This window comes from Brachypodium distachyon, chromosome 2, assembly GCF_000005505.3.
Source record: "Brachypodium distachyon strain Bd21 chromosome 2, Brachypodium_distachyon_v3.0, whole genome shotgun sequence".
NCBI classification, from domain to species: Eukaryota; Viridiplantae; Streptophyta; class Magnoliopsida; order Poales; family Poaceae; genus Brachypodium; species Brachypodium distachyon.
The window spans coordinates 14,520,088-14,532,018 of record NC_016132.3 but is presented as its reverse complement, the minus strand read 5'-3'; the positions used below and the strand labels follow the sequence as shown (position 1 = coordinate 14,532,018).

Sequence of the window (11,931 nt, the reverse complement as noted above, 5' to 3'; positions counted from 1 at the left end):
TTGGTTTTACACAAACGTTGCTCTGCCCAGCATTTGCTATTTTACCAAGGATGGAACCGTTGTTTGGCCCATGGGTCCCGCTGATCATCCTCAATTCAAACGTCTGGCACGTTTAGAAGGAACCTGTGTTCTTCTGATGCAGCAGCACGTTCGCCTTCCTTTTGTTTAAAGCCAGCAGCAAGCTAATGTCAAACCCTACCTGTCTTCACGACGCCGACTAGCCGGCGCCGGGGACGACGACAAATGTAAAACATGAAACCCGCAGAGGCCTAGCCCGAAGCCTCGAATTTCTGACTGATAACAAGGAAAGCCTCCATTTTTCTGACTAATAACAGGAAGAGCCTGACACGAGGCGGTTTTACAAAACAAAAAAAAGGACACTAGACACCCAGAGCCCTGAATGTTTGACTACAAATAACTTTCGCTCAAAAAAAAAGAAGACTACCAATAACTTCTTTTCTTAGCTGGACTACCAATGACCAAGGCTAAAAGTTTGAAGCCTCGTGTCAAACATTCAGGGCAGAGTCTGAAGGCCTGCAGAGAAATATACGGAAAGAGAGTTTAAAAACTACTGTATTTGTGTACCGGTTCTCCACAAGTTGAGAGACGAAAAATAGATACCGGTTTTCTCCGAGCTCATTTTCAAGATCTGACCGATAACTCCATCTATGCATGCTTCCTTTGCTTCCCGTATTTGTTGGTATCGTACAGCAGTTTTGCTGTACAGTGCCAACCATGCTTGCTTGTTTCTCACGTACTCCGTTCCTAAATACTCGACGACAAGTATTTAGGAACGGAGAGAGTACATTTTTCCTGCTTAAATTCGAATTGTATACAGCCGCACTCGCAAGGTCCTATCAGACGAGCATAAGCTGATGCAAGGCATGTTTAGAATTAGGGCCTTTTGTTAGCTCCCACCTACAAGATTTTCATACAGCGTACAAGCAGGCTGTAACAATCTATAAATTCACCAATTAGTTTTCCCAGTGAGTGATTATATTAATAAAAACACAGAGCAAAGATAGAAAAGAAAAGAACGACCAAACCAGAATTTATTATTGTTACAGAGGAAGAGGACAACCAAACCAGAGATATGAGTACTTGGAGCACAACAAATGGACTGGAGGAGAGTACACATTAGCTGGAGAGATGAGGAGCATCACGGAAATATCCTGGACTATGTTTTTTGACAAGATCAATCCCCGCGTGTTCTGATATGATCCATAGGAGGGTTGTGAGCTCCCCGCCACGACCGAGCTGCTCAGCGTGGGACTCCCTGCTGCATCGGATCGACGCGTAGATGAGCAGACGCACCCAGCCATCCAAGATGAACTTCAACATGTTTTCCATAGTCCTAGGAATAGGATCCTCCAAGTCTGGAATCCAGTGTGCAAGTTTTGGACCCAAGGTGTGTTTACCTCTCAGACGCTCTTGATGAGGCAGTAGTAGGCTCAGCAGCAATCGAGCTTGTTTAGTTCCTTCCCTTATAGTAGCAGTATCTGGGCCCGTAAGAGTAACCTTGCCTTCTTCCAGCATCCGCGAAGCATGCTCCTTCTTCGATGAGTACCTCTTACTGACCTCCCTCTTCTCCCGTATCCCCTGCAGAGCACGGCGGGTTGTTTCATACATGCTGCGGAGCTTAAGTCCCGGTAGCATGCTGGGGCGTTCAGCAACGAGGAACACCATGTAATCCGACATCCCCTTGATCGCATCCGCATGTTCTTTAGCCTCTTCTCCTTCGATACAGGGGCTGCACGAGAGGAAAACATCCGTGGCGATGTGCCAGATGAGGATGACCTCTTGGAATTCAAGAGGGAGGTCCTTACCTCCGCCTTCTGATTTTGGAGACTTGATTGCATAATCTCGTTCCTTGTGCAGGCTGGCACTGCGGCTATGCCTCCCGTGATGATGAACTTGCTCGTAGGGGGCTTCAGGCGGGGATTGATGATCATACATGAAACTGGCGTGGCCATTCCTCCCGTGAACAGCATGCTGCTCGTTGGGTTCAGGTTGGGATTCATGATGCATGTAAGCAGCATAGCCAAGACTCCAGCGATGAGCTTGTTGCTCGTAGGGGTTGTAGGGGAGTCCAGGCGGGGCATTTGCAGCTTGTTGCGGAACTATCCAGTCCGCGACCACGGCCACCGAAACGGCCGCCAGCGGCAGGGCGGCAACCGCTGCCCAAGATAAGGGGGAAGGATGTCGAGAGGCCGGGTTGACTCCACGGGTGAGGTCGGAGTCGGAGCCACGTCGCCCACACTTGTGGAGTGACCCCCGCGCCGTGGTGAGGGATGCTGGGATGACCCCACGGGTGAGGTCCGAGGCACATAGGTGGGGCGACCCCCGCCGTTATGTGATGGACCATCGCCGTACTCACCGTTGGAGACGTTCGTGGGGTCCACGGGAGTGCTAGTATTAGGGAAGAACTTTGTGCATATATTTTCGAAGACCAGCTTCATCACATAGTGTGGAACCTCAATTTCCATCGAGTGGTACTGGTAAACTGGTTCAATCTCGCTTCTCCCCACTGCTTTGTACATGTCACCAGTAGTGCACTCGTCCAACAAGTTGCGCTGCCCAATGTTGCGCGCCCACCTCCTGTAGCTTTTGACCTCCTTGGCACTTTCACATGTCCACAACCACAAGGAGAGCTTGGAAGGATACAGAGACACAACAAAGCAGCGGAGCTTCTTCCATAACCCCTGGCACAAAAATTCATGATAGAACCAACAATGCGGCCGAGCTTTCAAGAATGAATGTGTCCAGGTCGAAGCTAGTGCTCTGAGCAGCCATCTGACATCGAGGAGGAACGTCGTCCACAGCAATATCTGAGTGATGACGAAATCTGCTGTCTTCATGCCACCTCTAGGATGCAAGTAAAACAGAACAATCACGGCGGCTGTGAGGGGCGGCGAGGCCACACGGATGGCATAGCCAACCCAAGTGTTGACAACGGGTGTCTTGGTGTAGAGGATGTCATACATGAGGGAGATTTCCATCTCCACCACCTTGCACATATTCTCCCAATCATCAGAGAAGATGCTTCTGACGGCATCACGATCTATGTACTGCACGGAATAATCAGAGAAGGCACCCTTGCAGATATCGAACAGGTCCTGAGCAGCCAACAGGGCTTTCTCATCGTCATCTAGCTTCTTGCCTCCACCATAATCACCAACGAAGCTGCTACTTAGCTGCCGGCACTTGAATGAGCTCCATATGATGTCCAAATTCCCTCGGCGCAGAGCAATCGCACTCTCCGCATACTTGAAAATGCCCAAGAAAAATGTGATCCAGGAAGCCTTCTTCAAGATCCCAGCAGCACAGTTGACAAGTATAAACCTGTACAAAACATAGATGACTCCAATGATCTGGAAGGGAACAAAAAACATTCGTCGCTTCCAGGTCTCATTGTCCTCCATGGAGTAGGCGCTGATGTTGTCCGGTCGAGCGTGGTGCTGCAGGAGGAACGGCAACCAGAACGCAGTGATCAGCTTATCGTGTGGCGAGGTTTCAAGGTACAAGTTGCTCAGGACATACATCGGGACCCATTCGCTCAGCTGGTACATCACCCACACTGACTTTCTCTGAAAACCATGAGCTTTACGCCGGCGGATCTCTGAGAAGACGGCGAGGACAAGATACGAGACTAAGCTGAGAATCACCACTCCCCGGGGCACCCAGATATTCAGAACCTTCACCGCATCTTCCAGCCTTGCGGCAGCCTTGCACTGTAATCAAGATTAGGTAGTTACACTGATATCATATCCAAGCCAAAAGCATCTAATTAACATGGTCTACTCTAGCTAAGTTAATCGATATTGCATCTGAATGCTAAATGCTAAAGAGATCCGCTTAAAGGACGAGATCGAGGATACCATACGTACCAGAGCCGGAGGTACGCCGTAGCCCATTTCAGTCGAGACCGAAGTGTATGAGAAGACAGCTGCTCTCGAGAGTCTAGAGATAATAACGTACTACTTGCCTAGTTGCCTGCAGATGGTTTGCTAAATTTCGCAATTAGCATTATTTTTAGTATTTGTCCCCATACCCGTAAACTACAGCAATTATGCATCAAGATTCGTTTAAGGTCCTAAGAACGTATAGGTTTGTCTGGGAGTTGCCAGGGTTTACCTGTTGACCTGAATTAAGGTGCCAGTCTATTGCAGATCCAATCTGTCAAAAACTTGTCCTACTTATGGAGACAGCTCAACGTCGTACTCAACTCAATTTTCTAGTATATACCAACAGCCAGAAACAAAACTAATGGTGAGTTGGTGCGTAGGTGCTGGAGTGTAGTGAAGTGGACAAAGAACTGCTTAGGAAGGAAACAGGGCACATCATCTGCTTGACGCTTGCACATACATTTGAATCTAAGACATGAATATGCATTAGCTACAACAGATTAGCTAGAGAGCATATTAAAAGTTACTAAACAAACTATCTCTCAGCTAACATTTCATTTCTTTCATGTGGTCCTAAATTGCCAGCTTATTCCTCATACTAGCAGGCATATAACCCACTCCATTATAAATTGTACTCCCTTTGTTCCTAAATACTTGTCGCCGGTTTAGTGCAAACTTGTACTAAAACAGCGACAAGTATTTAGGAACGGAGCAAGTAATAGTTAAATACCTACTTTTCTTAAAGAAAAATCACTATACTATAGAAGACCGAATGCAGACCCCTCTTCCCATACCTTACTATAATAAAGGGCGGCGCGAGGGCCTACCGTGTAGAGGGCGGTGGCGCCGGTCCACTACCGGGGCGGCGTCCGAGCATGGACGGCAGGCCGCAGAGGGTGAACCTGCAGCAGTGGATGCGCTGCTCCGCCAAGCAAGGACCAGGGTTCATGACGGCGCGCAGCGGCGGCAGGGACGGAGAGGCCCCGCGCCGGCGCGCGATGCGGACCCCGCCAGAGGCGGAGAGCACGGCGGTGGTGCGGCTGACGGCGGCATCCAACTTCCAACGACGGACGGCCCCCGCCATCGCCCCATGGCAGTGTTGGCTGGTGGTGGTAGGCTAGGTTTTGACCGTGGGAGGAAAACCCCACCTTCCGGAGGAGCTGCGCGGGGAGGCGATTGGGTTGAGCAGCGAAACGTGGGTGCGCTCGGCGACGTCGATTAGTTAACGTAACTGGAGGCAGAGGCGGACGCCATCGGGTCGGAGCACAGTGAGGAAGACGGGGTTTACTCGTCCTCCGTTTTTTCAAATAAAAATAGGAGTAAGTAAAATGGATTTGCTACGAACAAGTCTCATGTTTCTATGCTAATCAGTACACGAGTTTAACTGTCGAATCTTAATCCAATGACTGCATTGGGGGAGAGAAAAGTGTGACGTCCACTCAGATCATGAATCAACAGGTTTGATGTGCCAATTGAGATTTGAATATTTTGCTTAAAATCAGGCATCTAAGATATAGCCATGTCCTAAATAAAATTACTTGTATTAGTTTGGTACCAGTATCGTAGAGATATGTTGACTTTTTCATATATTTTTTTTATTTTTGGGTTATACATAAATCGTTATATAGTTTGGGTTTTTATCCTATGTTAATTAAAAAAAATCTTCACTTGGTGTTCGGTCGAACCAACTAAGCTAAGTTAATCAATAGTCGCAGGAAACCGATAACTGGAGCCGATTGGACCGAAATTTCAGTCGGTCCGGTCAATCACCTCGGTTAACCGAAATACCGGAACTAACCGAATCGTAGCCCAGCCCACCAAAATATAACCCAGCCCATCTGTGCCTCTTGAAAACGCCTACCTACTCATCTAGCCCACTCCCAGATCCCCCGACGCACGAGCACAATCCCTCGACCCCAACTCCACTGCTCGTCTGCTCCCGACGCTAGAACGTGCGATCTCCATCCCTCATCTCCTGATTCCCCTCCCTCCTTCCTTTGTTGTTCCAGATTTCCTTCCTCTCTCTCTGTCAATTCCCTTCCTATCTTGCGGATTGCTTTCCTCCCTGCCGATTTCCAATCTGGATCTCCAATGCCCCGACCTCCCGGCGGCCGGCGGCATCACGCCGACTCCAGCAGCTGCGAGCGGCGGCCGGTGTGGACACACGGACTCCAGCAGCCGCGTGCAGCGGCCGGCGGCGCCCCGCCGTCTCCGGCAGTCGTCAGTACTCCGGCTCGGCGCATGAAACACTTTTTTCCTCTGAACTACAGATTCCGGTTTTGTTCGGTTAGAACCGAAAACCGAACCAAACTTTTGAATAACCGATCGGTTAGCAATTCTGGGAAGAACTGATTGGTTAGAATTTCCTGAAAACCCGAAGAACCGAACCTATTGGTGTTGTCATCTGGCGAGTTCATGCGCCACATGCTCGAAAGAAACTAGCAGCCTGGTTGCGCCCAACCCTAATTAACAACCGGCATAATTATAACACATGTTAACTTGGCATGAGATCAAGTAGGGACGGATGTATGTATTGCGTATAAAATTATTGGGCTGGACCTCGGCGGGCTGGGCCGGCCTTAGGCCTTGCCTGTGACGTGCCTGCGCTTCAATCTCAAGCCGGCCCGGCACAGATCGTTTACATTTTTTTTCTTTTTTAGCATTAATACATTTTGCTCATTAACCTACTCAATTCTGACTCAACACAACTCATTTTTATATTTGGTCCATCATCTCAACCAGTTTTGGCCAAATCTAACATTTTTTTATTTTTTTTCTACCTTTGGCCTGAGGGGCCTTGCTGGACCCCGTTGGGTTTAACGGGCCCAAGCCGGCCTGTCCGGGTTTGATGCGGCGCCTGGGCCTGGAGGAGGAGTTTTGGTGCCGGCCCGGCTGCCTATTGTCAGGCTTCACCGGGCCGTGCCCGGGCCAGGCCCGTTTATCCCGAGCTGGGCCTGTGCCGGCCCGTTGGCCACCTATATACTTTGGCCCATCTCGGTGCAGAGCGCCCTAGTCCCCTCCTCCGTCTCTCGTCTTCCTCCTCGCGCGAGCGCCGCCACCCCTGCCTCCCCTTCCCGCTGCCGGGCGCTGCAGCCCCCTGCCTCGTCTTCCTCCACCGAAGGTATCTACACTTCGATTCTCTCGACCTCCCATCACCCCACGAACCCTTGAGCTCCCCGTCATAATCTTCCCCAATTCGTAACTGAGGCAAAAATCACGGTAGGGCGGCCGCCCTACCTTGCCCTACTGGGTCCTCCGCCCGTGGGGGCAGCTGAACCCCGATCTCCAACTCTAGGTAAGGTCTGCTGCTGATGGGCTTGATTTGATCCTGACATTTTTCTGTATTTGTTTTGAATAGAGATGGAGAGGGTAATGAAGGATGACACCATCCAGGAGAAGGGCGAGCGCGCCAGGATGGTGAGACAGCAACTCTCTCTCTCTCTCTCTCTGATCCGCTTGGTTTTGTAGTTGATTTGGGTTTGCTTCTTTCGATGCTGGTTTCCCAGCTTGTAACGGATAGTTGGGGAAGTACCCAAATTAGGAAGCCTTTATTAGCTTGTGCTTTTACAACTTAGAGCGTGCAATGAGCTTGATTCTTCTGTGATGAGGGTGTGTTGTAGTTTGGTTAACTTATGCAAAAATATTGTGCAATGAAAGAGTTCATGGCACTGATCTACACTGTCACGTAGACTGTAAAAGTTATGATTTGGGAATTGACCTTTTTTTTTTGGTTATATACGTGTTTCTTGTATATCACGTCCATGGATTTCATCTCTTCACAGGCATCTTTTGTTGGTGCCATGGCAATCGCGGACTTAGTCAAGACCACATTGGGACCAAAAGGAATGGTACGTCCATAAGTGCTTCAAGTAGATGATTTTGCTAGTGTGTTTTTAGATGAATTTGGATGAAAGATGGCATTCATCTGAATGCTAGTGTATTTTCCATAACAGTTACCTGTTTCCTTATTTATGTTCAGGACAAGATCCTTCAATCAACTGGCAGAGGGCGGAGTGTTACTGTTACAAATGATGGTGCTACTATTTTGAAATCTCTTCATATTGACAACCCTGCTGCGAAGGTCCTAGTTGGTATCCTTTTCTTTGAATCTATTCATTGATGATTTTCACGCTAAGGTGATTATTGTTTCTTGATCTGGCAATATATGCGTCTTATATCTTCTCCTGACCCCACTTAATTTTTACGGCCTATTAATGTTCTGCCTAATAGAAAGAAAATTCAATCCTTAATGAGTATATTAGACATCTCGAAAGTTCAAGATGATGAAGTTGGTGATGGAACAACTTCTGTTGTCGTTTTGGCTGGAGAACTTTTGAGGGAGGCCGAAAAGTTGGTCAACATGAAAATTCATCCAATGACTATTATTGCAGGTACTCGTCATTTTTAACATCAATTGTTCAATATGTTATCGTAACATTTGAGTATTGTGTAACTCTTAATTGACACTTCACTGCATGTAAGTGATTCTTGGTTGGGTAATGATCCAATGACAAATCATGTACTCCCTCCGTCCCATATTAAGGGACTCAAATTTGTCCAAATATGGATGTATCTATACCTAAAAAGCGTCTAGATACATGTAATATTTCGGCACTTAATATGGGACAGAGGGAGTAGATAATCAGACATTTAAGTGAATCTTTGTTAAGTAATGATTGAATAACAAATTGTGCAGATCATTTGGATATTTGAATTGTAGAAATCGCCTTTATGCTTGTATAACTTTTAGTTTTTTAATGCTTAAACCTTGGTTAAAAAGCATCTTCCTCAGTTCAGGTAACAGTCAGATTTTATTTTTCAAATAAGACTACTTATGTTGGTGATGAGCAACTATAAGTTATGTTTATTTTCTCTTCTTTTTCCTGTTTGTGTTTTTATTTCTAATGTCATTTAGTTTGCCAGTTTTTGTGGAGATGATAACACATCATGGAGCTATTTACAGAGCTGGAACCAATCTTTTTGTTATAATTGAGCATATCTAATGCTTCATTTCTTTGTGAACCAGGTTACAGAATGGCTGCTGAGTGTGCCAGAAATGCTTTGCTACAAAGGACCATGGACAACAAAGGAAATACAGGTGACTTATTTAGTTACTTTCTCATATGTATAGCTATATTTGAACTTCTGCAATATGGTAAACATCTTTTATTAGTAATATGACATGGAGCACTATGTTAGATTGTGTAAGTCCTGGGCAAGTTGGCATGGATATCCATTTTGCCTTTTTTAAATCCTCCAAACCTCACTTCCTGTGGTACTAGCAAATATGATCTGGTACCATTGAGAGCTGCCTGTGTTGGGTTTTTTCCGGGGCATATAGTTGTGTTAGTTAGGTGAAATTTTCAGTCAAATGTATAATTTCACTTTCACTCCTTATAATTTATCGAGGATCAACCTCCATTTGTGCTGCAGATAAGTTCAGATCTGATCTCATGAACATTGCTATGACCACCCTTAGTTCAAAGATTCTCTCACAGGACAAGGAGTACTTTGCTGAACTTGCAGTTGATGCTGTCCTAAGGCTTAAGGTATGAAAAAATCAAAATGGTTGGTTGGAAGTATGCAATCATATATCTTTTCTTTTTGTTGGATATATAGTTTTTCTAGTGCACAGTTACTCAGTGGCTTTGTTACTTGTTATTGTTTAAACATTGATCTGATATCCTCTGCACTTGTCACTGGTGGCAGGGTAGCACTAACTTGGAATCAATCCAAATTCTCAAGAAACCTGGAGGTTCTCTTAAGGATTCCTTTTTGGATGAAGGGTATGTTCTTTCGCAAACTATATTGTAGGGAATTTGTTCTTTCGTATCCAAACTTAATCTTTTTATTACTATCTTTAGACGATTAGATCATAATAAGGTGTTTTCTAAGTAGATCAACTAACGCTGCATGCCCCTGTGTGAATACTCGGCCTACATTAAATCATTTGTATACCATTTCCAGGCAGACAACCATGATCATAATACTGTTCTCAGTTTAATGTTCTGATTCTGTTTTGTAGGTTCATTCTTGACAAGAAGATTGGCCTTGGGCAACCAAAGCGAATTGAAAACGCTAATATTTTGGTTGCAAACACTGCTATGGACACAGATAAAGTCAAGATTTATGGGGCACGCGTCCGGGTGGATTCAATGACTAAGGTTGCAGATATCGAAGCTGCTGAAAAGCAGAAAATGAGAGAGAAAGTGCAAAAAATCATTGCTCACGGAATCAACTGCTTTGTCAACAGGCAGTTAATCTATAACTTCCCTGAAGAACTTTTTGCTGATGCTGGCATACTCGCAGTCGAGCATGCTGACTTTGAAGGCATTGAACGGCTTGCTCTTGTCACTGGCGGTGATATTGCGTCCACTTTTGACAACCCAGAGTCTGTTAAGCTTGGGCACTGCAAGCTCATTGAAGAGATTATGATCGGTGAGGACAGACTAATTCATTTCTCCGGGGTTGCAATGGGGCAAGCTTGCACCATTGTCTTGAGAGGAGCAAGGTATGTCTTGTTGTGCTAGCTACTTATCATGCAGTATCCCACTGTATTATTTTCGGGCATTTGATTCTTTTCCACTCATTGATGTGTTCTTTTGTCTACAGTGAGCATGTGCTTGATGAGGCTGAGAGGTCCTTGCATGATGCCTTATGTGTGCTTTCCCAGACAGTAAATGACACCCGTGTCTTATTTGGTGGTGGATGGCCTGAGATGGTGATGGCGAAAGAAGTGGATCAACTTGCACGGAAGACACCTGGCAAGAAATCTCATGCTATCGATGCTTTTTCGCGTGCCCTGCAAGCCATCCCAACAATCATAGCTGACAATGCTGGTCTGGATAGTGCTGAGCTGATCTCCCAGCTCCGAGCTGAGCACCACAAAGAGAACAGTACTGCTGGAATTGATGTCATCACAGGCAACGTAAGTTCTTGGAAGTAATTAGAATTTGTATTGAACTTTACTCAGGTTTGAAACTGAGCACTATGGTTTTGTTGTTCTGCAGGTAGGAGACATGCAAAAGCGGGGGATATGCGAAGCGTTCAAGGTGAAGCAAGCCATTATCCTGTCGGCAACCGAGGCTGCTGAGATGATTCTCAGGGTCGACGAGATCATAACCTGCGCGCCGCGCAGGAGGGAGGACAGGATGTGATCTCGTGAGCTGTGTGTTCAGATGCAGAACTATGTATGTTGCCATGTTTTGATTTGGGGTATGGCGGTCCACGAGGTGTTTTGAGTTGACTACATTTTGATTGTGTTATTGACCGACCTCCCCAAGCAAATGGAACTTGCTTTGAAACTAGCTAATGTTCCTTAGGCTTTCTCTTTTTTTGTTTGAAAGAGAAAATGTTCTGTAGGCTTTATGTTGTAATACCGTAGCCTTTGGGTATTGAATTTCCATGTGCTTATCTTATTTAGTGATCTGCAGTTGCTCTTGTCGATGTGGAATGTATCCAGGGTTAATTAAACAGCCAGGTAGATGGTTAATGCCTTGCGCTCTTGTTACAAGGCTTTTTTGGTGTACCCAGTCGTTTGAATTTGAAAACTTTGCCGCTTTGGAAAGTATTCTGGAAATTTCGTGGTATTTGGAAATTTTGAACTCTACAGGCCGGGCCATGCCTGTTTGAGTGAAACAAGGCAAGCCTGGTCCAAGACGAAAGCATGAAGCCCAAGGCCCAGCTAGTCCCGTGCCAAGACAAATGGGAAACGAGTTTGAGAATTGAATCCAAATCATATGGCTAAATTCTACCATCTACAGAGACACGTGTTCATCTGAAGCCACCGTTTTTGTTGTGTTGTCTGGCTTCCAAATGTTTAAACCAGCTCCAATTGGAAAAATCAAGCATACATAGGCGAAATTCCGGGCGTAAAATGAGGGGTAAATGGTAAATTAGCCTAATCAACCACACGACATTTGGAAAAAACAAAAGGCCCAACACTCCAATACCTTCGTCACCATTTCTTGAATGAAAGAAAGCCACAACACCGGTTACCCTACGGCCTCTCGGGTCTGGAATCACA

General features: G+C 46.1%; 2 protein-coding genes across 4 annotated transcripts; one reads left to right on the top strand and one right to left on the bottom strand.

Moving 5' to 3' along the window:
* Positions 1 to 978: 978 nt before the first annotated feature.
* LOC104583094 lies at positions 979 to 2,311 on the bottom strand. Its single transcript, XM_024460259.1, has one exon. The coding sequence runs from the start codon at positions 2,026 to 2,028 to the stop codon at positions 1,138 to 1,140; it is 891 nt and encodes a 296-aa protein (XP_024316027.1). The 5' UTR covers positions 2,029 to 2,311; the 3' UTR covers positions 979 to 1,137.
* Positions 2,312 to 6,906: 4,595 nt separating this feature from the next.
* Positions 6,907 to 11,402, top strand: LOC100821102 (T-complex protein 1 subunit beta). Of its 3 annotated transcripts, XM_003567846.4 has the most exons (11): positions 6,907 to 7,026; positions 7,264 to 7,322; positions 7,688 to 7,753; positions 7,885 to 7,996; positions 8,168 to 8,296; positions 8,932 to 9,003; positions 9,339 to 9,454; positions 9,615 to 9,691; positions 9,931 to 10,416; positions 10,518 to 10,833; positions 10,916 to 11,062. In XM_003567846.4, the coding sequence occupies exons 2-11, from the start codon at positions 7,266 to 7,268 to the stop codon at positions 11,060 to 11,062; spliced, it is 1,578 nt and encodes a 525-aa protein (XP_003567894.1). In that variant the 5' UTR covers positions 6,907 to 7,026; positions 7,264 to 7,265. The 3 variants fall into 3 exon arrangements, with proteins under 3 accessions (XP_003567894.1, XP_024315325.1, XP_014755099.1); XM_024459557.1 differs by lacking the exon at positions 6,907 to 7,026 and having other exon boundaries at positions 7,266 to 7,322; positions 10,916 to 11,402; XM_014899613.2 differs by lacking the exons at positions 6,907 to 7,026; positions 7,264 to 7,322; positions 7,688 to 7,753; positions 7,885 to 7,996 and adding an exon at positions 8,010 to 8,041 and having other exon boundaries at positions 8,136 to 8,296; positions 10,916 to 11,402.
* The last annotated feature ends 529 nt before the right edge of the window (positions 11,403 to 11,931 follow it).